The sequence below is a fragment of the Thalia democratica genome, chromosome 9 (assembly GCF_965202585.1).
Source record: "Thalia democratica chromosome 9, ktThaDemo2.hap1.1, whole genome shotgun sequence".
Taxonomy (NCBI): domain Eukaryota; kingdom Metazoa; phylum Chordata; class Thaliacea; order Salpida; family Salpidae; genus Thalia; species Thalia democratica.
Window position 1 is genome coordinate 22,249,292 of NC_139173.1, and position 26,461 is coordinate 22,275,752.

At 26.9% G+C, this 26,461-nt stretch overlaps 1 protein-coding gene across 1 annotated transcript; it reads left to right on the forward strand.

Moving 5' to 3' along the window:
* Positions 1-20,414: 20,414 nt before the first annotated feature.
* Positions 20,415-24,124, forward strand: LOC145844107 (cilia- and flagella-associated protein 119-like). Its single transcript, XM_082951455.1, has 4 exons — positions 20,415-20,553; positions 21,320-21,801; positions 22,572-22,659; positions 23,541-24,124. The coding sequence occupies exons 2-4, from the start codon at positions 21,329-21,331 to the stop codon at positions 23,760-23,762; spliced, it is 783 nt and encodes a 260-aa protein (XP_082807581.1). The 5' UTR covers positions 20,415-20,553; positions 21,320-21,328; the 3' UTR covers positions 23,763-24,124.
* Positions 24,125-26,461: the final 2,337 nt, after the last annotated feature.

The following is a 26,461-nucleotide window of genomic DNA, read 5'->3' on the forward strand; positions in this document are numbered from 1 at the left end:
GTTTATAATTTTTTTTTTAGAATAAAGTAATTATTGTGAAGGACAAGTATACAATTGCAAAATACAATTACTTATTAAGTTTTAAGTAAATATTTTTAAGTATGAGTAATGTATGGAACATCAACAAATTGTTAATTCTATTTGTTATGTTATAGTAGCATATTCTAGACCAGTGGTCGGCACGGTGTACACTGGTGCACACTAGTGTACATGAAATTTCTTTTAGGGTGCACGAGACTTTTGGGGTGCATGAAACTTATTTTGGGGTACATGAATTTTTTTTTTCGCGGAGAAAGTAAATTAAAGTTTATTTTTAATCTTTCTACATTTAAGACATATTCAACCTTGATATCTAATTGACCATTTTGTTGTTAATAAAACGACCATTTTTGTACTCTCCTAGCTCTATTCTGTTACCTTATGTAAAAGTTCTTCCACCCTTAACCGCCCAAAGAAAAACAGAAGTGAGCAAATCTCATAGATTCTTAAAACAAAATAAAACGGTTAGTATTCTATTAATGTTTATTTTTATTAGCTCTTATTGTTTAAAAGCCTTTTGCTACCTTAAAAACACTATATTAATCAGCTTAATCAACTGATATTCGACAAAAATTTAGTTAGGCCAAAAAAATTCAAATATGTTTTACTTATAAAAAAGTTAAAGTATAGGAAGGGTCAATTATATCAGAACTGTCACATACTTAGCTCTCTAAGAATAATTAAGTCTAGTTTTAGGTCATGAAAAACCTAGACCAACTGAGGCTAGTTTTAACATATTTACAAAAACTCAGCTTGACTGAGACTAGTTAAAAATTTATTAAAAATCTTGGGTTTATTTTGATATCTTTTAAAAATCTACAACTGTTACTTTACTTGAAATTTTTTAATTTGTTATTATTTAATAATATTTAAATAATTCAAGATCTATAAATGTCTAATTTTCATTGTAATTTAAAATAGTTTTTGCTTATACATACCACTCTTTAAGATTAGCTAGTGTACAAAGTCCAATTTTTAGTCACTCAGGCTTATTTTCTGACTCAAAAGGGGTTAACATGTAATAGTGTCAAACTTACTTATTAAATTTTAAATACTAAAACTGGTTGTTGTAAAAATTAGATCATCGATATTAAAGTTTATTAAAATGGATAGGGTAAACTGGTAAATTTAAAGGTCATTGGTAAAAATTAACTGGGTGTTACTTAACTATTAGTAAAAAAACGATTAAAAGTGTTTACATATTCTTAAACACTAGCGGCGCTAAAGAATGCAAATTGGGGTGCATAGAATTTTAATTTTGTGATTTAAGGTTCACGGATTCCAAATAGCGTGCCGACCACTGTTCTAGACACTATTCAGTCGTGAATAGTTTTCATTTAGATACTGTTTAGTTTTGGTTTATGGTAATGTTTAAGCAGAATTGTATGTTGAAAAAATATTTTCTAGTGAAAATACTTAACATTATTTAAACAATCATTTATTATTTTCTCTGGTTTCTTTTCTTATTCACACAAATTAGAGTTAGTTGTCAAAACTGTATATATTTCAGATTAAATCACAATAGATGAGCACAATATGTTGCAAAAATTAAGTCTAACAAGCTATTTTTTATCAATTACACAAATATTAAATCCAGGTTTAGATAAATAGATATATATAATAGATAATCTAATAGTTAATTACTTTGAAAAAATACCTTGAAAAATAAGCAACAATAAATACAGATAACAGTTACCGTTTGTCTCCGGTAAGACCACTTAAAACTTGTGGTGGCGGACCTAGAAGGGTAGGGTTATCCAGGAAACGTCCAAAAAACAATAAATAAGTTTCATTAAGTTTAAATTTAGTTTGCAATGTTTGACAGTTTTAATTTTTAAATCAAAACATCTATGACCTTTTAATTTCTTAGCATTTCGAATCAGTTTTTTATTAAGTTTCTACTTATTTTTGATTATTGCATTGTTATATTAGATTGTTTGAACTTTTTTGACTTTTTAATTAAGTTTGATTTTAACGCTTAGTTTAATGTTCAAAATGTAATTCTGCAATTAAAATGATTTAAATTTTTGTTTATTTGATTTTGATACTTGTTTATAAATTATTTGATAGGCTTATTTATTCTAATAGATCTCTTACATGGGAAAAATGTATTATATTACAATGATTAATTTTTTTAAATCTAAAATAACAGGTTTTAATTAATTAGGTTTAGTTATAAAAGATAATATAACTTTTTCCGATGTATATTTTTATTAAAACATTTAAAAATTCGTAATAAATAATTATTGTAAAGACTTTTTCACTAATATTTATCAATACAATATCTTAGTACAGCGGTCGGCATTATATATATATTTGGTTGTTGCGGACCAAATCATAAAAATTTTATGACTGAAATTATATAATTAAAATTATAATAGCAAATCAGGCTTAAATAATTTTTTAGATCTTAAAATAGATTACTTACAAAATAATTATTTGCTTATTAATAGTGTAAAATGATTTTAAAAATAATTAAGATTAGTAAAACATATGGTTTAAAAATTCGTTTTATGTCTTTATTTATTTTTGTAGTTAGTGCAAATTAAATATATTGTACAAATTCGGTTACTAGGAAAATATTACACTTAAAAATGTGTTTATAACTTTTATTATACTTGGTTTCTAAACTATTCCTTAAATAATTATTTATTGTATTATACATTTTTAAAAAGTTTAAGCTTGCATTTACTTCATGACTAATCTCAAAACTCTTCATAAAAACTTTTAGAAAAGATGCTAAAAAATATTACAAGAAAGCTTGTGCCCACATTTTAAGAATAAATTTGTAACAAGTTAAAAAGTTTATATAAATAACGGTTAAGATATCATTTTCCATCTCTATAGATATTCCTAAATCTTTCTAACATTTTTTAAAGCATATTTTTTTAAATAATATCTAATTAGGAATATAAAGTTGAAAACAAGATAAACTAATTAGAGTAGATAGACAATTGTTTATAAAATCCATATTTTAAGGTTCTGTTGATTGCTACATGATTAAGACGAAAAGCTAAGAACCGGAGTTTCATTTATAGTAATAAAATTGCTAATATTTACCAATAACACCATACAAACTTTGTTTGTTTTTAGATTCATTATTAGTTTGGTTTAGCCGCAAATAAATTAACAAAACTTAATCAAAATGTTTAAAATAAGGTTTGATAATAAACTTACCAAGAAGGGTACAACAAATTTTAAACTAAAAAAAATATTTCAAATAAGTAGTCAGAGTGTTAAGTTATTATAAATGCCTTATTTCGAACTTAAAACTTTTTCAATTAAAACTTTTAAATAATCGTTTCAGTAAAACCAAAATTTTGGATCTTTGAAATTATGGATACATAACATTTTTAGTATTACACTTTGCTGAATTCAATACAAAATATCGTGTTTTAATAGAAATTTCATTACTATTTAAGAAAATTACAAACTAAGAACCAAATAAATTCCAAAGAATGGTAACTTTGTTGACAAAATACGAAAATCAATAATAATAGTTGAAAACGAAGAAAAAAATAAACGGTGTTAAAAGAACTAATAGTTAAGTTTAACATTTTGGAAATAGTTTACTTTTAATCAGTATCATACCTTATAAAGCAAAGCAAAAAAGAACTAGGTAATAAACTAATGATAGGCAAATTGAAACTTACCATTGTAAAGTTTAATTTATAAATCCGCTATATTGAGGATATAAGTACCAAGTTAGGTAATAATTTGTATAAATTTAAGTCTGATGGCTGTGATCATTTGGAATAGACAAAATTCGTATGGAACGTTAAGTTATAAACAATTTACTACTTTTACTCTTCTTTCAGGGAAACTGTTCTTATTCTTAAATATTTACATGAACTGTATTGTTTGTATATTCTATACGTTGCTTTTTTTCGGACTTCACAATTCATCTGAAACTAATGATATTTGAGAATCAATATTTCTTATAAGAAAAATTGCTTTTAGTCAATAAACCGTAATAATAATAAAAAAATAATGTAGTACTTATTAAACTAAGGTTTAAAACTTGCAACCGATTTTCCTCTAATCTTTTGATTTTATAAACAGGTATTTCTGGAATTTTTATACTTTTTCTTTTTTTCCTTTACAAATACTTAGAACTTTACAATAATTATCGGGGAAAAACTTTATTAAAGTTAGTTTAAGTTAAATATTAGTTTTGCTTTAGTTTTTTAATTAGATAATGTGTTTATACAAAGGGCTTTATCTAATTTTGAGTTTAGGTTTCTTAAAATTTATATCTTAAATACATGGAAAAAGGATCTGCAAAAGTTACATTAAAATAAAACTGTACATTATACACTTCTTTTTTTGCGTTAGAAATTGATTTAGAAATAAGTTATTGTTCACTAAGAAAACTATTGAATTATTAAAACTATAAACTATTTTAATAATAAAATAGGTAATAAAAATAAACTATAATAACAATTTAGTTTATCTGACTACTTTTTCGATTAAGTTATAGCCTATACAACGGTTTTCCAAAGTGGGCTATGACAGATATACGGGTAAAATTATGAGCAGTAAAAAAGCCACAGGGGGGCCATGAGGTCATAATTTGAAACTTACACTAGATATTCTGAAGTTGATGATGAAGAGCAAAAAAAAAGTCTTAAGTGGTTTTAATTGTAGTTTTTTAAGTAATCTTGTTTAAAAGGGCCATAATTTTTTAAATTTCTATTTAAGGGGCCATTAAAAAAAAAAAGAAACCGTGGTCTATACTATCACACTAGAAAAGGTAAATATTTGTATTAATGATTTTTAAAGTACACCTAAAACACTTAGACTTTAAAAAATTTTTTAAAACGTTTTATTATTACTGAGGCAACTTAACACAGCAACCAAACTGAATGGCCTTTGCAGCTTCACTAACTTCCGCCGTCCACTCTTCTCTATTGACGTCATAGACAAAAACATCTGTTTTATTTTTTCTGAAAACAAATATTTTGTTTGCCAACGAAACGGGTCCAACTAGATCTTTTTGCTGGAACAAAGACTCCAAGGGCGACGGAACTTCCTTCATCACAACAAACTTCCCACAAGAGCCGTCGAAGACTTCGAAGCTGTCTCCAATAACAAACAGCTTGTTTTTTACCGCAACCAGACTGTGGTCACCGGCACGGTGGACCGTACTGGGCATGCTCGACCATTTTTCATTTAAAAAAAACCTCCACAGTGCTGGTTGCCAAGTTACAAGGATTCCCTAAAATTGGCTCAACTTTAAATATCTTACTAAATTTTTATTTAAAAGAAAAACATTTTTTTTTAAATTTAAACATAAACTGTATCCAGCAACTACATATAACACTGAAACTGAAACTATCTTAAATTAAAAATAATTGAATGGCCATTTTGTATACTTTGACATGTATAATTAGCTAATTAGTGTACGTGTCTTCTGCTACACTGTAGCTGCTACAGCAATGCTTTAAAGTTAAAGTTTCTGCATTGTCAAAGTAACTTTTTAGTGTTCATATATCTACAGAGTATTAAATTCAAATATAGGTTTAATTGTCAAAAAGCTTAAGTGATGAGTAACTATTTAATTAAGTTCAGTACATAAAAGTTTATAATTAAAAACTAGATATATAAAACTAAAAAACCAGAACAATAAGTTATAAATATTAGAAAAAAACTTAATAGCTTATCAAGAATGAATTTATTCTTTCAAGACTTTATTTTACAAACTAAGTATCGGTCAAAGACCTCGTCAGTGTTTAAAATCATATTTAAAAACTTATCAAATTTTTTTTTATAACTTCTTACAGAATTTATGAAACCTTAAACGTATAGAATTTTTATTCAATTTTTATTATTACAGTATTTCAGCATGAATATATTTTAGTTACGTGTGAAACAAGAACAAAATTACTACTATCTTTACAATATACTTTATAAAATACAACTGTGACACATAAAGTGAATATTTAGACTCTGAGGTAAAATGAATAAGTTTCAACTACTATAACTACTACTTTCACCAAATATAAAAGACTTGAAAAACCTAGCATTAACTTTTTATTGAAGATCAAATATTTAACTTCTGTTTTTTATTTACATGATTAGTGATTTGAACTTTAAAAGCTTCACTTACAGAAAAAGTTAAATAATGTCCTGCAAGGATACGATTGCCACAAAGTCGGGGGTATTTACGTTTTATGACGAGCTTGTCACCAAGAAAGAAGCCAAGTTAAAATGCAAAGAAAAAGGTGAAGTGCTAGCGCCTGTGTTCACACAGAGAGATAAGCAAAAAATCGTAGATCTGTTTAAATCAAATCAAGACTTTCCTAAATGTATGTTTAGAACTTACTCTGGTGGTAGTTACTGGGTTGGTTTGGACATAAAATTTGATAAAAGCACAAACAAAGAGAAGAAGTTTTTTTCCAATGGTGTTAAATGGAAAGACCACAGACATGGTAAAATATACAGAGACCACAGAACAAATTACACTGCTTGCCCAATCGCCCTGCTTTATCCTCCTGCAGATGATAACCCCATTTGGAATTGGCGGGCAACAATATCACTGTAGTCCAGTCAACAAAAACACCTGTATTTTTGATTCAAAGCAACTACTGGTCCTTCTTCCAAACCTTTGGTTGAAGACAAAGAAAGTTTGATCAGTGGAATTAGTTTCCCGCTTGTCATTTTGGCTGCAGTTGCAGTGCTAGTACTTGGTGTCTTTGCTGGGTTGCGCTCGAGAAAGAGAAAAAAAATGCAAGCTTTTAAAAGTTTTAACAATCTAAATAAAATTTTACTTTCAAGTCTTACCAGGACCAAAAGGAAATAATCTAATTAAAAATATTTAAGCATTGTATGAAAAAAAACTTGAGAGTTATTTAGTATTACAACTGGTTAATTTTTTTTTCATTCTTCTTCTTTAAATGGTTAATATATTTTTAAAACTTTGTTGTGTATAATATACTGAAGTTTGTTTGTTTTTTTTCCTTATCAAAGGTAAATGATAGAAAGTTTATATAAACTATTATTTTCTTCTATTTTTAAACAATAACTGTTAATAACATATTTCAAGGGATTATATGAGTATAATGAAATTTTTTTCGACTAAACAATACAGTTATGGTAAAATATAAACATTAAAATTGTTAAAAATTACCTACATTTTAAGTAATGACTTTGCAAAATAATGATAAATAAATAATACGTAGTAAGAGTAAAAATGATTAAAGCTGAAATTTTTCCAATTGAGACAGACATAATATAAGGTTTAGTTACATTAAAAATAAAATATCAAAAATTTGTAAATGTAGTAATAATTTGTTTTTTTACCTAAAAAGTTACCTACATTTTTGTTAATTAAGAACTTTATATCAACTGTTTGAAAACACAACCATAAAATATAGTTGTTAAGTGATAGATTTAGTTCATTTCCTTTAAAACTTTTATTAAATCTGGCTTGCAATAGTTTTTATTGTTAAATATATAAACTTATTATTTCTAAAAAAATAAGTTTAAAGCTTGTTATTTAAAAACTAGTAGGCATAGTCAGCAACGATAAGTCCCAAATAAAGTAAGTACCAACTATCAATAATTAAAATCATAAAAAGATTAATCTAAGTAAACGTTACTTATACTTAAACAAAGAAAGTATTATGTCATAATAGAGTAGCATTTTTAAAGAAGTAGTTAACTAGTAGTATAGAACTGGGTGGGTGTCAGAATGACACAGCGACAAAATGACACGGTGCGTCACTTTGGCACGGAGGGTCACTTTGACACGGAGGGTCACTTTGGCACGGCGACAAAATGACACGGTGCGTCACTTTGGCACAGCGACAAAATGACACGGTGCGTCACTCTGGCACGGTGCGTCACTTTGGAACGGAGGGTCACTTTGGCACGGCGACAAAATGACACGGAGGGTCACTTTGGCACAGCGACAAAACGACACGGTGCGTCACCTTGGCACGGTGCGTCACTTTGGCACGGAGAGTCACTTTGGCACGGCGACAAAATGACACGGTGCGTCACTTTGGCACAGCGACAAAATGACACGGTGCGTCACTTTGGCACAGAGGGTCACTTTGACACAGCGACAAAACGACACGGTGCGTCACTTTGGCACGGTGGGTCACTTTGGCATAGCGACAAAATAACACGGTGCGTCACTTTGGCACGGAGGGTCACTTTGGCACAGCGACAAAACGACACGGTGCGTCACTTTGGCACGGAGGGTCACTTTGGCACAGCGGCAAAATGACACGGAGGGTCACTTTGGCACAGCGACAAAATGACACGGTGCGTCACTATAGCATGGATAAACAAACTTATATGCAAAACTAATCTTTTTCAGTATTATAACTTTTAATTGTAAAACTTTGATAGTAATTAGTTAAAAAAAAGATTTATTATATTTTTTCCAAACTATAGTAGCTTGATACATTTGAAACTATATATGATACAATGCTTTAAAACTTAAGTCCAAGTATAAAAACAAAAATAATCATAAATTTTACTTTTTACGTTTCACAACTTTTTATAATTATGTAACGAATAAAATTTAGTATTTTTTGTTAAACGTTTAATTAATTATTATCAGGAATTGTTATAAAAAAAAACTAAGATTTAATTTTATACAGTGTTATTTCGTTGTAAGAATAAGTCATGCGTGTTTTAACTCTAGTTTTTGAAAATACAGAGTTTAGCTGCTTTTGTAGTATCTAGCCAGTTATATTAAGTATGTTTAATATTTTAACCTAGTAGTTTGTTTAAACATAAAAGTTTTATTATTACTGTTTTTTAAACGACAAAAGGTTATCGCTCGAAAAGTTATACCAAAGAACATTTCAGTTATCGAGTCGTAAATCACATGCTTTAACAATCTATTACGTGCAGTTAAAAATAAACTTTTTAAAAGTTAAGTCCTAAATTTCCAAAAACATACAAAAAAAAAAGTTCAACAAAAGTTAATAAGTTAGGATGTTTACTTAAAACTCTGTATTGAAAATGTATAATAAACTTGTCTAAAAGCAAATAATTAAAATAAACGGTCCTGGAGCCTAAATTTTTGAAAAAGTTAAAATTAGTATTATGAACAGTTGAGAGAAAATTAAGAGTCTGATGCAACTATTCATGCGCATTTATGAATTTATCACTTTTAATAAAATTAAGCACTAGAGGTTATACAACTTGAGTCCTAATAAATCAAAATTAGTTGTTCTTAAAAATAGTGTATTAAATGTTAAGTTTATCGTCAATTTAGATAATTCTAATAAAGTTAATACTTCAAGTCTTTTTAATTTTTACAAAACTTTGTAGCCTAAAATATAAAGAATAGAACTTAGAGTATGACAGATATTATAGTATTTTTTTGCATTTAAGGAATTAAATAGCATTTATACTATTAGTTTTAGTATTATTATAGTAAGAAAAATTGTATTCTGTTAAAGCAAGTCTACAATTGTATTACAAGTGTGTAGTTGTGGTTTATTTAGATTTATTTAAAGAGATGCTTGATGTAGGGAATGTTTTTCTATAAAAACTAATTTGTTTGCGGTTATTTGTACTTATACTTTTATCTATGCATTTTTAGTGCTTAGGTGCACAATTTTATTTGCGAAAGAGCATTATATTTCTACTTCTAAGTGCACGATTTTGTTGCAACTAACAAAAGTCACATAGAGGCGTAAAATTTCGATCTTTTAAGTCAAGTGCACAGTGGTTTTTTGAAGATGTTGCAACTAACGTAAATCGTCAGGAAACGCAGTATTTTAGTTTAAAATTGTAACCTAATAAGTCGTCAAAACAGCGCAAGTATCACTTTCTTTAAGCATAAAATCGAAAAATAAGAACCGCATTAGAATTTAGAATTACAACAGCAGAAAAGTTGTTTTCGATAACGTCTGAGTTTTAGTTTATAAAACAAATTTTCCTCTGTGTTTACACCTACTAGTTTATTGTTTTGATGTGCTGAATGATTGATCTAAAATGTAGATTGTATTTTTTAAATCAGAATGTTGTTGAAGTTTAAAAAATAGGATTATATGAGTTATATGAGATTTATTTTTTTAGTCGTAAAATGGCAAGTCATTTTTTAATTTTTATTACTCGTATCAAGTACTAGTACAAAACTGTGTTTAAGTTTTTCCTTTCGAAAGAAATCAAAAATAAATTCCCTTTAACTTTAGCAGTCGTATTTTGTTAAAAAAGTTGCTGCTTTCGCATCTTTTTGAACTTTGTTTAATACAAATAATTATTTGTCGTTTATTAAGCTTATACACCTTGCTACTGTTTAAAAATGAGTATGTTGTTTATAAGTACAACGATGGACAACAGAAGGTGTAAACATTACTTGTTTCTTTTTATTTTATGAAGTCACGATCAAAAATTCCTGCGGTCTTTGTTTTTAAAGTTAATCAATGTGATTGTTGCTGATTCTACAAAACTGGTTAGAAGACAGGAAACCGAAAAGTTTCCTAGAAAAACAAGATCGTTGTCCATACCAATGAAGATTGAAGTTTCACAACAAATCGTTCCCTCCCTTATTAACCACCGTGTCATTTTGTCGCTGTGCTAAAGTGACCCTCCGTGCCAAAGTGACGCACCGTGTCGTTTTGTCGCTGTGCTAAAGTGACCCTCCGTGTCAAAGTGACGCACCGTGTCGTTTTGTCGCTGTGCCAAAGTGACCCTCAGTGCCAAAGTGACGCACCGTGTCGTTTTGTCGCTGTGCCAAAGTGACCCTCCGTGTCAAAGTGACGCACCGTGTCGTTTTGTCGCTGTGCCAAAGTGACCCTCAGTGCCAAAGTGACGCACCGTGTCATTTTGTCGCCGTGTCAAAGTGACCATTTGTGCCAAAGTGACGCACCGTGCCAGAGTGACGCACCGTGTCATTTTGTCGCTGTGCCAAAGTGACGCACCGTGTCATTTTGTCGCCGTGTCAAAGTGACCCTCTGTGCCAAAGTGACGCACCGTGCCAGAGTGACGCACCGTGTCATTTTGTCGTTGTGCCAAAGTGAAGCACCGTGTCATTTTGTCGCCGTGCCAAAGTGACCCTCCGTGCCAAAGTGACGCACCGTGCCAAGGTGACGCACCGTGTCATTTTGTCGCTGTGCCAAAGTGACGCACCGTGTCTATTTGACGACCGTGTCATTTTGTCGCTGTGTCATTCTGACCCGCTCCCATAGAACTACGATTAGTAATAATGATCAGTGTACTTACAAAAAGTATCTAATATTTATTTATTAGAGTTTGTCAAAGTATAGCAACTGCAAAGTGAAAGCTGAAAACATTGTTATGAATTACTTTATAGTAAAAAAAGCTTAATTTACCTTTTAAAAGGTACGTGAAACATAATAAACACCGTTTATTTTCATTTTTCAAAATAATCATTGTTTAACAGTTGAATTTAAAAACACAACTACTTGATTTTACTGATGAACATTTCACTTGTAAAGTTATCAAATACTTTTAAAATATAAACTTATGACTGTATACAGTAAAACTTAAGCTGGAAGATAACTTATCTGTTGTTAATTAACCTAACTAATTATACACTTAATAAACAACTAGTATAGTTAGTGATTCTAAAGCAAATTGTTAAAAAATGATGTTTTATACCATGGGTTGGGTTGTCCAAATTTCAAGTTTTAAAATCTTCAGGGCCACAGGTTAATGTTTAGTGACATTTTAATAATATACAGTTTTAATTTAAGTCACAAAAAATCTTAACTTCGTTCATAATGTTAGCTTTTTAATGACCTATAGCTATATAGAGGGCCTATTCAAATTGTACATATTTATTTAATTAAGTTTATTATTTTAAACTGAGAAAAAAGAGGGATAAAATTATAATATGTCTTTTACATGTTTTTAAGTCTAAGCAATAAATTTTAAAGTTTTTAAATGTTATACAATACAGGTACTTTAGATGAAATTAATCAAATTACAGCATATAAGCGAAAAAAAAACAACTTAAAGTGTAGTTTTGTTCACCAGGCAAAATTCGCATTCTTGAAAGCCGGGCCACATTCCATTTGCTGCAAACAACTCCTGGTTTATACAAACAAAACTTCTTAGTTTGACTTTTTTTACCTGTGTAACTACCATCTGTAACATTTTCATGGAAAATAAGTATTTTTGAAAGCTAATACCTTTAACAAAAGTATGTAATTATATTTAGAAAACATACAATCAGTATCTTAATTTAAAGAATTTGAAATAAATATTTTAATAAAAAATCTATTCTGTTTTGGTTGCTTTTCTTTTGATAGCTTGAAAATAGTTTTTCTTCAAGCAAAGAAGGCACAAAATAATAAACAAAAATATTAATTTCAAACTAAACTCAATAAAAACTGTTTCAAAAAGTAATGTTTCAACACAGCTAAGGGTCAATGTCATTGGTAGATTTTTATTACTGCTAGTTTGATGAACGTTTTTGGAGAAATAAATTTGAAATGATAAAACTTTCTTTTCTTTTTATTTATTTTTCCATTCAATGTATCAAACAAAAAATACGGGCTTTATTCAATAAATTCAATAACCTTTTCTTTAGGATTTGTATAATTGTGTTTCTTGACTTTATGTTAAAAATGTTTGAAATTCAAGGTTTTTTTCAAACTTCCTCTAATTCCAGGTTTTACAACGTGTTTCTTTTTGTCAAAACTGTAAAATTTTAGGTAATTCAGGTTTAACAGGACTCCATGTTTTTGACAACAATGATGAAAAGAACACAATAATTTAAAAATATAAAATTTAAACAGGGTTGATACTCGTTTTTTCAAAAATTTTCAGGTTTTACATATTTTTTACAGGTTTTCTAAATTTCTTCAGGATTTTCAGTTTTTCTTCCAGGTTTTTGAAAGCAAATCTTATTTTTGATAATTTTTAGTAGAAAGTTATTATTTATTTAAAAGATTGCTCTTCGAAAGATATCTGTTACTTAAGAGTTACTGTAAGTACTGCAATTTGTTTTATTATGTTGAACCTGTACTAAATTATTCTAAGATGGTTGTTCAAAAGCCGTAATGTTGGTATACAACAAATAGCTAAAAGTCTTTGAACGTGTAATTTTTTATTAATTCTTGTTCAAATATTTTATTAAATGATAATTTGATATTTTAAAAGTTGCAATAGTTAGTTAAAATATTATATTTTTATTAAACAAGAATGTATGTGACACCTAAAAGAGTTGTTTGTAACTTATGATTTTTAGATACTACGTGGCTTCTAAGAGCAGCAACCCCCATATTAGACCAACTGATACTTCGTTTGCACATTTTGCAATTAAGTCTGATTTATAAGTCATAAAAACTATTTTATAAAAATTAACAAAAACTCAAACTGGAAAAAATTCCAGGTTTTTCCAGATTTTTTTTTGCCTAAATTGTCAAGTTCCAGTTTCCAGGTAAAGTGGCAACCCTGTTTAAAGTACATAAATATATTTTTTAATATAGGAGGAAATAGATTTTTAATAAAATTGAGACTTTAGTAATTTTTATTATGTGCCTTCCATAAGAAACCTATCGAACTTAAGTCTTTGCTCTTTATATTTAGATGTCTTTGCCCCTTTTTATTTTCAATTCCTTACAAAATATGGCAAAAAATTTAATTTCAACTTAATAAACTTATTGTTTTAAGCTAATTTGTTTCATGCCCACTTAAGACTAAACATGTCTTGCATGGTATTAGAGAAAGTACCCTGCAAAAAAAAACTTTAACCTTAAGTGGGCAAGGAACAAAGTAAAAATAAATACTTTGCACTTATAAACAAATACAATGATAATATAAACAATTTTTTTTTAACTTTTCACAACATGTACTACATTTGAGTAAAAACTATTTCTGTAAACAAAAAACCTAAAAAGTCCCTAAATTATTCTTCACCAAGTGCATTATGATAAAACAGCCAATAGAGTAGGTATATTATCTTGTTTAGTTAAGTCCTCTCGTTTGGTTACAAACTTTAGCTGTGGACACATGAGAGTTAAATGTAAAACATAAAAAAGTAATTTGAAATAAAAATAAATTATTATTTACTATTATTAGAAGGTTTTGAAGCGTATTTGTGTACTATTTGCAACTAAGTATGTAATAATATTGTTTATTGAACGACAAAAAACACTCAAAAAGTTTGGTCCAAGGACCTGGTGCACAAAAAAACCTTTCAGTTATCGATTCATGCACCAGATCAGTTTAACGTCATGTCCAGGATATGTAGTGCAGAGGTCGGCAAACTGCGGCCCGTTTTCATGTATATGAGGCCCGCTGAACAAAAATGTATTTTAAATTAACTCTTATTTTGGTTATTAGATTAAATTAGTTTAGTTTTACGTTCCTGTATATCATTTTGAAACAATCATAAATATTACTATTTAGACTTAAAATTGTGAAAATGACAGATTAGCTTACTACAAATGTTCTTTATCTGTTTAAATAATAAGTTCCTTCTTAAATTGCAACTGGTTAACTATACAAAGTTTAAAAAGTATTCAGAAAAATTTTGCTATTATTACATACCAGGGACGTAGCTAGCTCAAAAAAAGTTACGAATCTACAAAAATTGAAACATCTGAAATGACGCGTAATAACGTCCTAGCGGAAACACAGTAACTTAAACTACCTCTAATGTTATTTAGCTTAATCTGAAAATATGCAGTTATATTAAAACATCAAAAATGGAATGTTGAAATACGAATGATAAGTGTATACAAGGCAATTTATTTTGCCCCACACCCCCTATGACTCTTTATGTGTTGCCATTTGTGTAAACCCAGAAAACATTCATTAAAAATCAGTCTAAGAAAATCACAATTTAACTCAAAAACATTTATATTGTTTTAAAAATCAAACATTTAATGTAGTTAATAGTAACAACGAGTTAGGCAAATTTTTGTAACATAAAACTGTATGATTTTGATTTTTGAAAGCTACAGCTTCCATTAGAATCAATTTTGCAATGCAGCTTTCTGTCAAATTAAAGCTTTAACGCGACAAATGTTACAATTTGGATGTATTTAATTCGTTTAATTTTTACGACACTAAAAATGCTAAAGAGGGCATATATGTCAAAACTATCTTTCAGGAGTGCATAACTAAGTATAAGTTAATACCAAAAGCTAAGAAAGCAGAGTCTTTTAAAGCTTAAATAAAAGTTTTTTCGCACATAATTATACGTTTCTACAGATTTGCAGAAAAGTACAAGGCTTCGTCCCTGATACATACTAATAAACAGATAAACGAAGTGCAAATGTATATCCTTGTGTAAAAAAAGTAATGCTCGGTAATAAACTAGTATAACTTTTTTACAAATTAACTAATATGCTTAAAGTGCAAATTATTCCTAAGTTTCTCTTATAAACGTTTTATAACTATATTTTATACGTAAGTGTGAACAAAAACTTTTGAAATAAAACATAAAGTGTATTAGTTAATTTTTTATTAGTTTGATACGTTTCAATTTTTTTAGAAGTTTTCTGTGCACTTTAAATTCAGTCTTATGCACATCAATGTACACAAAAGCTCATTTTAGAAACCTTTCTTTAAATTAATAATTAATTAAAATAAATGTAATCTAAGCATAATTTACTTCTATTATAATCCCTTTTCACTTTAGTTATATTTAAATATGTACAGAGTACAGACACATTTCAAACAAATTAAAAAAAAAAATTATAAAACACTTTAAAAGTAAGTTTACTGAAAACTTCAAATTAATTTCTATGCATACCAATGTACATAAGTGCTTACTTTCATGTTTTTAACTTTTACTTGATTAAGGTTTAGTGTGAATTTAAATAGCATAGTTTTTTATTATAATTGTTTTTTCACTTTTATTTTATTAAAGTATGTACATATACAACTAAAACAAAATAAGGTAATGAAATTGTGCTAGGAAATATGACATGTCCAGATTTAGAATAATCCATCATTGCAGTAGTGTATTTGATCTCGTGAAGTTGGAGGCTATCTCCATATTTTCAGAGAAACCAGAACTGTGCAAACAAAACAATTCGATTACAAAGTGTCTTTATTTAGCCAAATTACCCATATTTTTTCTCCGTTAATAGTATTTGAGTTTAATTATTTATTACTTTAGACTGATTATTTATTGCGCTTATTACTTTGTTAGTTTTAACTTTTTGTGTTTTTGTATAAAAACTATTCATAACTTTAAATTTGTTCTACTGTTAAGTTTTGACGAAAAGTAGTGTAATACCTATGAACTATCACAGAAAAACTTGGGAGAGAGTTTTATATATTTGTTATGCATTCTAGAAATAGTTTTCATCACAAGGGGTTTAATTTTTTTAAAAGCTTATAAAAGAACACTGTTCTTTTAATATCCCACTGTAATAGTGTTGAATTTGAAAGTTTAATGCTTCTTTTACTTATGTTATCAGATATTTGTTAGTATTCTTTTATATTTGTAATAAGCTGTAGTTTTTGTTCAGTGTAATATAATTACCATATATCTTGGTGCACTTTAGCTCATGTAAACAGAAAACTGGTTTTTATTTGCTTTTTATAAAAAGACTCTATACTCTTTTATCTCTAGCACCTATAATCACCCTCTCTTTAAGATAGATCAATAAACAATAATTTTATGCAAACTTTTACTCTTTTCAATTATACAGCAATAAAAATAAAGTTATACTAAAGCAGAATTAACAAATATCTTGTTTTTAATACTTTTAAAATATTATTTAATGAAGTTATGATGCTTTTTATTTTTAATTCAATAGTTCAATAGGTTGACCTTGTCGTTAATATGTTGTATTTTTAATATATTCAATAAAACTTTATTTAGCCAATAAAGAGTTACTTTATTGTTTATTTTTGTTACTAGAGTTTTTTTAACCAAGATAATAATTTTTACTATGAATATTTTTACGTTTATAAACTACATTAAAAGTTTTTAAATAGTTAATCCAATTAACAAAATATATTCAAATATAACAGACTTTAGAATCTCATAAAAAAAGTAAAGGTCACTAAAACAATTTCTATTACTAACATTTACTTTACAAACATTGAATACAGTATTAGTTATAATTTTTTATTATTAAAGTGTAATACTCTAAAGAAGTGGTATTTTAAAAGTCCACCAAAGCACACTAATTTACAAAAAAATTTATTTCTTTTTGAATAAGTTTTGAATCGCGCAGGAACTAAAAAGAACTATTTTTAATTAAAGTTTTTCAGCTAATAAAGTTCAACACTTACACTAAACTCAGCCTTCATAATTAATTTGGATTATTCTTTTATAAACCACGTTGTGTTGGTAATAGGAAAACCACGGGGTCAGCTGCAGTTTGATTTTTTGATTACATTATGTGATTGAGGTAAAGTGATGATAAATTTGTATATTAACAATATCTTTAACTCTCCCTAATCCCTATCGTAACCATTTTTACCCAGAACAGTTAATATTTTATCTTATTCATAACCAATCTTAGCTAAATATATAAAACTTAAAACATTAAATTTCAATACAAAATTAAAAAATTAAATTTTTAGCGAATCAAAGTGCCTTATGTTTGCAGCTGACAGACATAACAGTCAAAATAATATTCTCTAGTCTTGAATTTATTTTTCATAAATTGTTTTACTCAGGTTAGGGGATTAATGTGTCCATGGTTTCATAAAAATAACTTAAAAATGTTTGTCATATACTTTATTTTGTGTAATGTTTATTTTTTAAAATACAAAAAAAACTATTACTATTGTTTAAAGACATTACAACAGTTTTTTGTACTACAAAACGAAAAACCAAGTAATTTAAAAATAAATTTAATAATTTTTAAAGCAAATTGTTTAAAAAAAACTTGATAACTTTTAAAAGTTTCAAGTAGTTTTTAATCTTTACTTTAAAAAAATACCTTAAGATGTGTTTTCAGATTTTGCATATTCTTTAAAAATTTAATTGATACTTGAAGTTGTACTCAGTTATTTAACATAAAATTTTCCTTTTTTTACATCCTTTAGAGATAAAAATATTAGCATTAAGAGTGACACAGTGCACAGTTGCCAAAAAAACCTGGAATTTACAGTTTAGGCTAACACACCTAAAGATTGATCTAGATAAAGTAACCTTGAATTTTGAACAAAAAATACTAAAAAATCTGGAAAAACCTAGCAATTCAAACAACTTTTACATGTATAGTGATGACATTTCTATTTCATGCAAAAAAACCTCTGATAGAGATAAAAATATTCAGTTGTTATTATTTTCTACAAAAAATACATTAATGTAGGTATTCAGTATCTTTTAACTTTGTTATACTATTTAAAAAAGTTTTATACCTTAAACTTTATTTAAACCCAAAAATTTCTAAACCAGAAGAATTTTCTCAAAAACATTTGGCAACCCTGATGGTGTTAGGAAGTGCAGAATCTTAAATTCTCAAGCAAGTTTTTATCATACTATGAAAATAAGTTGGGATTAAATTGTTGTGACACAAGGAATGAAACTTACATGCAGTAAGGTGTTATAGATTGCTAAATATCAACTAATTGAAAATTTGGTACAAACTTAGTGGTTGACACATATACAAATAAAGTTTAAGTTACTAGTAGTTTTATAAATATATTTCTATATTAAAAAAACAATGTATTTTAACAACTTTTATTAATCTAAAACTTTAATATAAATTTAGTTTACTAAGTAAGTGAATAATTTTTTTTCTTGTTTTAAAATCATTTGAATCGTTTTTTAAATGGAAAAACATTTTAAAAATGTTTAATTTGACAGGCTTGCACGCACATATCAATCTATTCTATACTATTTTACCTAGAAATCTTGAATAACCTGAAATTAAAAAATTTCTCATAAATATTTGAGTTTGATACTACTTAAAAAACTGAAATTTCAAGCAAAAATAAAAAAAAATCCTCTGATACCTAACAATATTTATTTTTTAAACAATGAAATTTAAGCAAAATAAGGTTTAATTGTCATATAAAATAAAAATAGAAACTATTCCAAACATCATAAATTACAAAACAATAAATAATGAATTTTACTATATGATCATCAACAACAGCATCCAAGACAACTTAAAACTGGCTTTGTCCTTGTTAGAACTCATCAAGTAGGTATAGTTATTAGAAACCCTGTTGAGATCTAATCAAGCGATTTAAGTACATATGCACTGAAGCAACTGTTTGTGGGTAAAGTCTGAATTGGTGCAACCAAATTATTTACACCCAATGTCTCAGCAGTTTCTCGCAACTATGCCTGCTTAATAAGTCCTAATAAGGACAAAACAGGTTGTAGTCATTATATCTGATGCTGTTGTAGGCGGTCATGTGGTATAATTTATTTTTTATTATTGATGGTGCAAAACATCTAACTGTGTTGATGATGGCCAAAATGGGTACTAGTTAAAAATATGTTATAAAACATGTTTAAAGGAGCATTGCTATAAATTTTGGAAATAAAAAAATAAAAACTTTAGATAAATAACAAAAAAAAGTTTATTAAACAATTTTTTTAACTTAAAAAGAATCTGATTTAGTAACAGGCTAAATGTTAGTAATGGACTTACTGTAAAATTTTTGGAGATTGTTAAAAAATGAAGGAGAAGATTGATTGAGCTCACTAACTTTTATCACTTATATTGCAATAGTTGCTTTTAAGCATTTGAAATGTCTGATGGTTGAAATAAAAATCTACAAACTAAGATCAACTTTAAAAAATAAAAGTGGACCTAATTATTGCCCTGAAATTAGTTTTATACAAAAAAGAGACAAAAAAGTTATGCTTTTGAAAATGGGTAAAAATAACAGAAAATCTCAAAGAGCTTTATTTAAAAATCTGTCTATAGCTTTAAATAATTGAGATGATTTTTTTGAACATAAGCTTTTTATAAATTAAACTACTTTATATTATATAATTCAACCTGAAAAAACTATATTTAAGTTAGTAAAAATGTAAAAAAAAAATTAAAACCAAAAAAGTTTTTTTTTTAGCCTTATTAAGTTATAATAGTGATTATAATTTTACATTTTTTTCTAAGTTTTAGGATATATTATATTATATTATGTCAACCCTTTTAAAATGTGTATAATGTAAACAACTATAACACGATGTTTGAAAAGCTTTAAATATTACATACTTTATGATTGAAGTTGAGAGTCATATACATTTTAATGTACTTTTTATACAATAAATTGGTATGTTTACTAACATTCAATATTTAACTTATAATTTACTTTTGTATTAAAATTGACCAAAAATAGCAAAATAATTGAATTTATTCTTTCTACACTTTTTTTACTGTTGAAATTTTGATAACAGTAAAAAATATTTATATGTTTATGCAACTAAAACTTTAGTTGAAATAGTTAAAGAATAAATAATCATAAATATTCTTTTTCATAAATTTTAATACAGTACAAAAGTATTGTCTTTAATCTTTATTTGCCTTTAAACTACACTTACAAAGATCACTAAAAGACTCTGCAGATACAGTATGTCTTAAAGATATAAGTTGCTAAATGTTTACAAAAAGAAGAGTGAATACAGAACACAAATCAAGTTTTGTTAGTTTTTTTTTACTTAAAAAAAATTATATCTAGATATTATACTATTTAATACAAAAACAAAGATTTGTTTGTTTATGTTTTAAGTATAATTTTAAACACTTTGTTATTTTAAGGTTTCTAAATTTACAAAAATCATGAAAAACTTCAGTGATACAAATAATTATCCAGAATTAAAGTATTTTCTAAAGTATGTATACTTTTAGGAATGTTGTATCAAAAAATCTAGTTATATTGATCAATAAGACAAGTTATTTATAGTTACCTTTTTAATTAAAATGAAGTTATTGACCTTGGTTAACTTTTGTTTATGTTTTATGACATACTATTTTTAATCACTTGTGCTAGATAAATAATTTGAAATCATAAACAAAACAAAATTAAAAGTTTTATCAACTTTAGGAACTTTTATACTGCCTTAAAAATATATTAAAAAAATGTTTTGTAAGTATGTTAAAAATTTAGACTTGTTACCATGATAATTAACCAATTTTTGTGCTTACTAATTTTTTGTGAAACTTTAAGTATTTTAAATTTAAAATTTATATATCTTGGTTGTATTTGTTGTAAGTTTTGTGATTTAGGTATATTATATGTATTGTGTAATTGTTTCCTAAACTTTTCAGTTGTTATCAAGATTTTAAACTTAACTTCTTTATAAAACTTAGTTAGTTTTACATTGGTTAGATTTAAAAAAAGTTGCTGCATAATATTTAAAGCATTAGTTTTTTAATAAATTTAAAACTATTATTTGTTATTTCTTCAGAACAGCTAAATGGCTAATAAAGAAGACTTTTCACTGTGCGTTTGGGCAGACTTGAAGAACCAGCACATTGATTTGCTCAAGGAAACAAAAAGTTCCAAAGAACTGGAAGAACTTCTGTCTGATCTGCTCCAAATAAGTAATTCGACCAACTCCAAAATACTCTTGGACTTGTACCTTGGTGCTTACAAACACGCTTGCTCCAAGAACTTTGGCAATGCTCAAACTTCAACTTTCATATCAATTATAAAGCGTGTTCATGAGATGTGTGTCTCTACTCCGTTTGGAAATTTCGACGAGTGTTGCAAGTACTTCAGGAAGCTGCTTCCAATGCATGCTGTTCACAGACCGCCTTGGTCTCTCAAAATATTCAACACAAAGGAATGCCAGCTTGTTAATGACTACATCACTGATGTCTACTTTCGGCACTTTAAAATGTACAAGTTTTCCTTCACTGCCAGACTGCGACTAGATTTGCAATTCACGTTAGTTCTTTTGTTATGCTTTTGATAATTTTTTAATTGATGATAACAGTTGTAAAGTGTTAATTTTTTTTTACTTATAAGCCACCTTTTTATCAAAGTTTTTTTTATATTTTTAAAAACTATGGCTTTCTCCCTAGATCTTCTATCTTAAACTTTGTATAAATTTATTTTTTGATTGTTTTAATTTAAATTTAAACTTAACTTATCTTTTGTAAACAGATTTCAATTTAAGCTGAAAATAAATATTGTTTTTAAAGACTTTAAGTTGTTATTAAAATGTTTTTCAAAAGTTTAATTTTTATTTATTAAGCATTTAATTAATCAAATGTTCAAAAATATATGCTAAGAAAATAAGAATTCTGCTTTATTTCTAAAAGTTCGCAAATTTTTTATCATAAATACAAATTTTATTAAATATAAACTGCCTAAAACATTTGTATCTGCCCTTTTCAAAAATATTTTTTACTATTTTTACTATTAAGGTACTTCTTAAGGTGTATAAAAGCTTTTAATTTTTTTTAGATTAGTTACAGTTTTATTAGTATACAAAGCATCTTAAACACATAATAGATTATAATTCCCCTATAAAAAATATTTTATGGAGCTTTTCAACATATTTTTTAAATGCAATTTAATAAGTTTTTTAAAAATAGCAAAACATTTGACATTTTCTTGCTGCAGCAGCTGATTTATCTGAATAATAAATAGGCTTAAATTACATTTATTATATTTACGTATTTATTCAACTTAGACTAAAAAGATGTTGATAGGTACAAAGGATTACCAGAAGAAGTGATAATCGAAGAAGGATCTTGTGTCAGCCAAGATGACATCACAAATGAAGAAGAAGTTGAAGAAGTTTGTTTTTATATTCAGATTAACATACATTTATATTAAATTAATTGATTTTGATGAAGCAACTAATTGGATTGCTAAACTAAATGGAAACCATAAGTTTTAAATGAGGTTGTTTTATGGTAACAGTTTTCATTTGTTTTAAAACATCTTAAGCTTTTTTTGTTTAAACACATGTAGCTGTTTAGTTTAAAAGAAATACTTTCAAAATAAGTTATTTTGTATCTCTTAATTTTCAAAAGCTCTCATTTTTATCGACTCTTTTTTTTAAAATTAGTCTCATTTAGTAGCTTAATGATTAATATAGCAGTTTTTTACCCATAGGAAATTAAATTTTGATATATAAGCTGTAAAATTCCTATGTACAATTACATGGTTCCTAATAGATAGCACAAACTATAAGTAAAAAAAATATTTATTGAAATGCTATATTTTCATACAACTTTCGACAATTTTGGAAATATTTTGGTCTAATCCAGGATTTTCTAAAATGGGCCATGTGGCCCTTTTAATTAAAATTCGAAACTTACACTAGATATTTTGGGTTTTTTGATGAGTTGTGTAGATCATTTTTGATTTTATAAAAAGGGCACAACAAATTTTTACACTTTAAGCTCAATATAATCTGCATAAATAAATTCAGTTTATATTCAACTTGCTTGCTAAAAAAGAGTTTGAAAGTACTTCAAACAATGTAACGAGTTTAAAATAAAACTTTGAGGTTTTTTTTGAAGTATGTTGTTTTTATACATAGTACCAAGATAAAGAAAAAAAAAATCACAAAGAATAAATGGCTCACCTGAGGACGATTTGACAGTTTTGAATGTTATAATGTTGTTACTGTATAGAAATTACGAATAATGAAAACGTTTCCGTCTCCAAAGGTGGACATCGACTTACTCGACTGCGAGAACGAGCTGGAAATGATAATCAAGAAGGCGGTGCAGGAGCAGCTGAGGACGATCAACCAGGAGGTGGAGGAGCAGCTGGAGAGCGTGGACAAGGCGGTGAACGGCAAGCTGCAGGAGCTGAACAAGTGCGGCAGCGAGGTGAACGGCATGAGCGCCAAGAAGAACAAGCGGGTGAAGAAAATTAGCGAGAAATAACAATTTTGTTGGTTGTTGTTACATGCAACCGGCTGTATTTTCATTATAAAAAATAAGTACATTACAAAACAGGTAGTTAAAAAGTAGTTGTTAAAAAAATACTAAATTTAAGTACTTTAAGTTTTTTATTATTACAATAATTAAGTTATTTTTAAATTGTTGTCATTAGTGAGAAATAAAGTTTGTTGTTTGTAGTTTTTGTAATTGTCTGCCCTGTTAATGTAAAAAGTTTTTTTGAAGCTTAGCGAAATAAATAAATCAAAGGACTTAAAAATACTTGATGTAAAAAAAAATAAACTAAGTAATGTTATTGTTAAAAAGTACTAAATTTTTTTAAAGTTGTGTGTTTTCCTTGCAATAAACTGCCCTTACATTATGAATAATAACTGTTTTTTATGAAGTTTTTATATAAAGAAGCTGTGAAAATTGTTGATTTCTTTTTGCTGAGTAGTTTTTGTCATTAACCAATTTTTTTTCTATGGATTGGTTTTTTGTCTTAATAAACTGTTTTTTTTCTGTTAAAAAGTTTATCAGTAATTTACTTTTAGTGAAATAAAGCTTGTTTTAAAGTTTCGTTGCTAGTTTAATGTGTAAAAAATGTTCTGTAATTTTTGTCCCTTTTTGAAACAAAGAGCTATTCACCTCTTTTTTTACTTGAAGTTTTTTTTAAAAATATAAAAACCTCCTTCTAAATAAATAGTAATAGTTTTGTAAAAATTTTCTACTTTGACTTATTGAAGGTATTTTTTGAGAACTCTGCATATTTATCAAAAACAAGTTCTTTGTTTTTGTAATATAATGTTTAAAATTTATACTATGTGTTTTAAATGTTTTTGTTTTAGTACTTGTAAAAAAGTCTTATAAGTAAAATAAAACCAAATAATTTATTATCTGAAGAAAAAGTTTTATTTTAAAGTGTTTCCTTCACTAATATTTACTGTAAATTGTTATTAAAGTTTTGTTGTTGAAGAATACACCTAAGAATAAGAAAAAAACGTATAGTGTAGTAATATTTAGAAAAGAAATAAAAAATATTTTTTTATAGGGCTGAAATTTTACCTGTCTATAAGAAGTTTTAATTTTATCAATACATTCAGATAGACCTTTTTAAATTTCAGTAAAAGTAACACTAAAAAATTCATTTGTAAGAATCAGGTGTCCTAAGCTAAGAAAAGCTTGATAACTTTACTTTATTTAACTTTAACTGCCTACTTGATAAGTAACAAATATGTTCGTAGTAAAGTTACCGTAGTACTTTTACACTTAAAAACAATACACTCTTACTAACAATAAATAGTATGAAGCAGCTGTGTTGTGAGAAAATGCAGACTTGAGAAGAAAGACTTGTTGTTTGAGAGAGGAAGTGCAGCTCCAAAATATAAAAATTCACCACTGTTGCTGAGTTTACTTGCTGAGAAACTGTGCATTTAACAAGTTTATAAAGACACTACTTTATAATATTTTAAGAAAAGTGTTAAATATATGTTTGTTAAAGTTTTCATTATATTGTAAGATTTTAGGTTACTTTTACAATTTAAAACTTTAACAGACGTTAAATAAATTTTCATTGAAAAGTTGAAAAACTTACTAGACCGGAAGTGAACTTTTAAAGCTGTTTAAGTTGATAAACAAATTAATTTTCGTTTGGATAGTTTTAGGTATTTCAAGAAAGTTTTTTATTAAACTAATTTTGTTTTTAGCTATTTTAGTTTGTTTTGTTTTTTGTTACTTTAAGTCGTAGAACTTTGAAATAAAAGCCACAAGATTACACAAAAAAAATCTAACTAATTGGTGTGAAAACAATTTTACCCGCGAATAAGTCTGTTACACATACTTCATTGCAGTAGAGATATTTAAAATGCTGTAGAAAATTAGTTTTTTGTTTAGCTGTAAGTTAATTTAAATTTATTTTTTAATTAAGCACAAAAAAAAGCTTTTAAAAGTGTCTGGTTACAATAGTAAATCTAAACTAACTGTAAAATATAAATTTGTATTTCGACTAAACAAGCTTCTTGCACAAAAAATAATAATTTGACATAAATAATATAATAATAAGGCTAAAATTTAAAAATATTTCTACTTATTGATACTTATAACTTAAATTTTATAAGTTGTCAGTGTAATTAACTGTTAAAAAAAACTGAAATACTTGGACATAAAAACATATAAAGCGGAATTTTATTATTTAGAAAATAATAAATTTTTTTCGAAAAATAAACAGTTATAAACAATATTTATAATTTTTTTATCAAAAAATGTTTCGTACAAAGTAACTTCTTTAAAAAAAAAGCTATTTCTATGTATTTAGAGTCAGTTTCCAAATACGTTCATTAATATAGTATTTAAAACCTATCAAAACTAATTAGTAATTTTTACTTGTTCTTATTTTCTAATTTTTAAATCACAAGTATACATAACTTTTATAAAAATAAGTACTTTTAATTTTTTTTTAAATGCTCTCTCTTACCCTAGTGCAATATTACTTGCAGAAAGTTGTATAAAAATTTTTATAAGGGTAGTTTAATATTTATTTTTAAATAGCCTCAATATTTTCTACTGGTACTTTTTTTACTGACGACTACTAAAAGTAGTTGAAAAACATGTTTGTGAGGTGTTTTATTAAAAAAAAAAACTAAAATACTTGTAGATTTTTAATTTAACATTTTTTATGTATTATTTAAAGTTCAGCTTAAGCATTT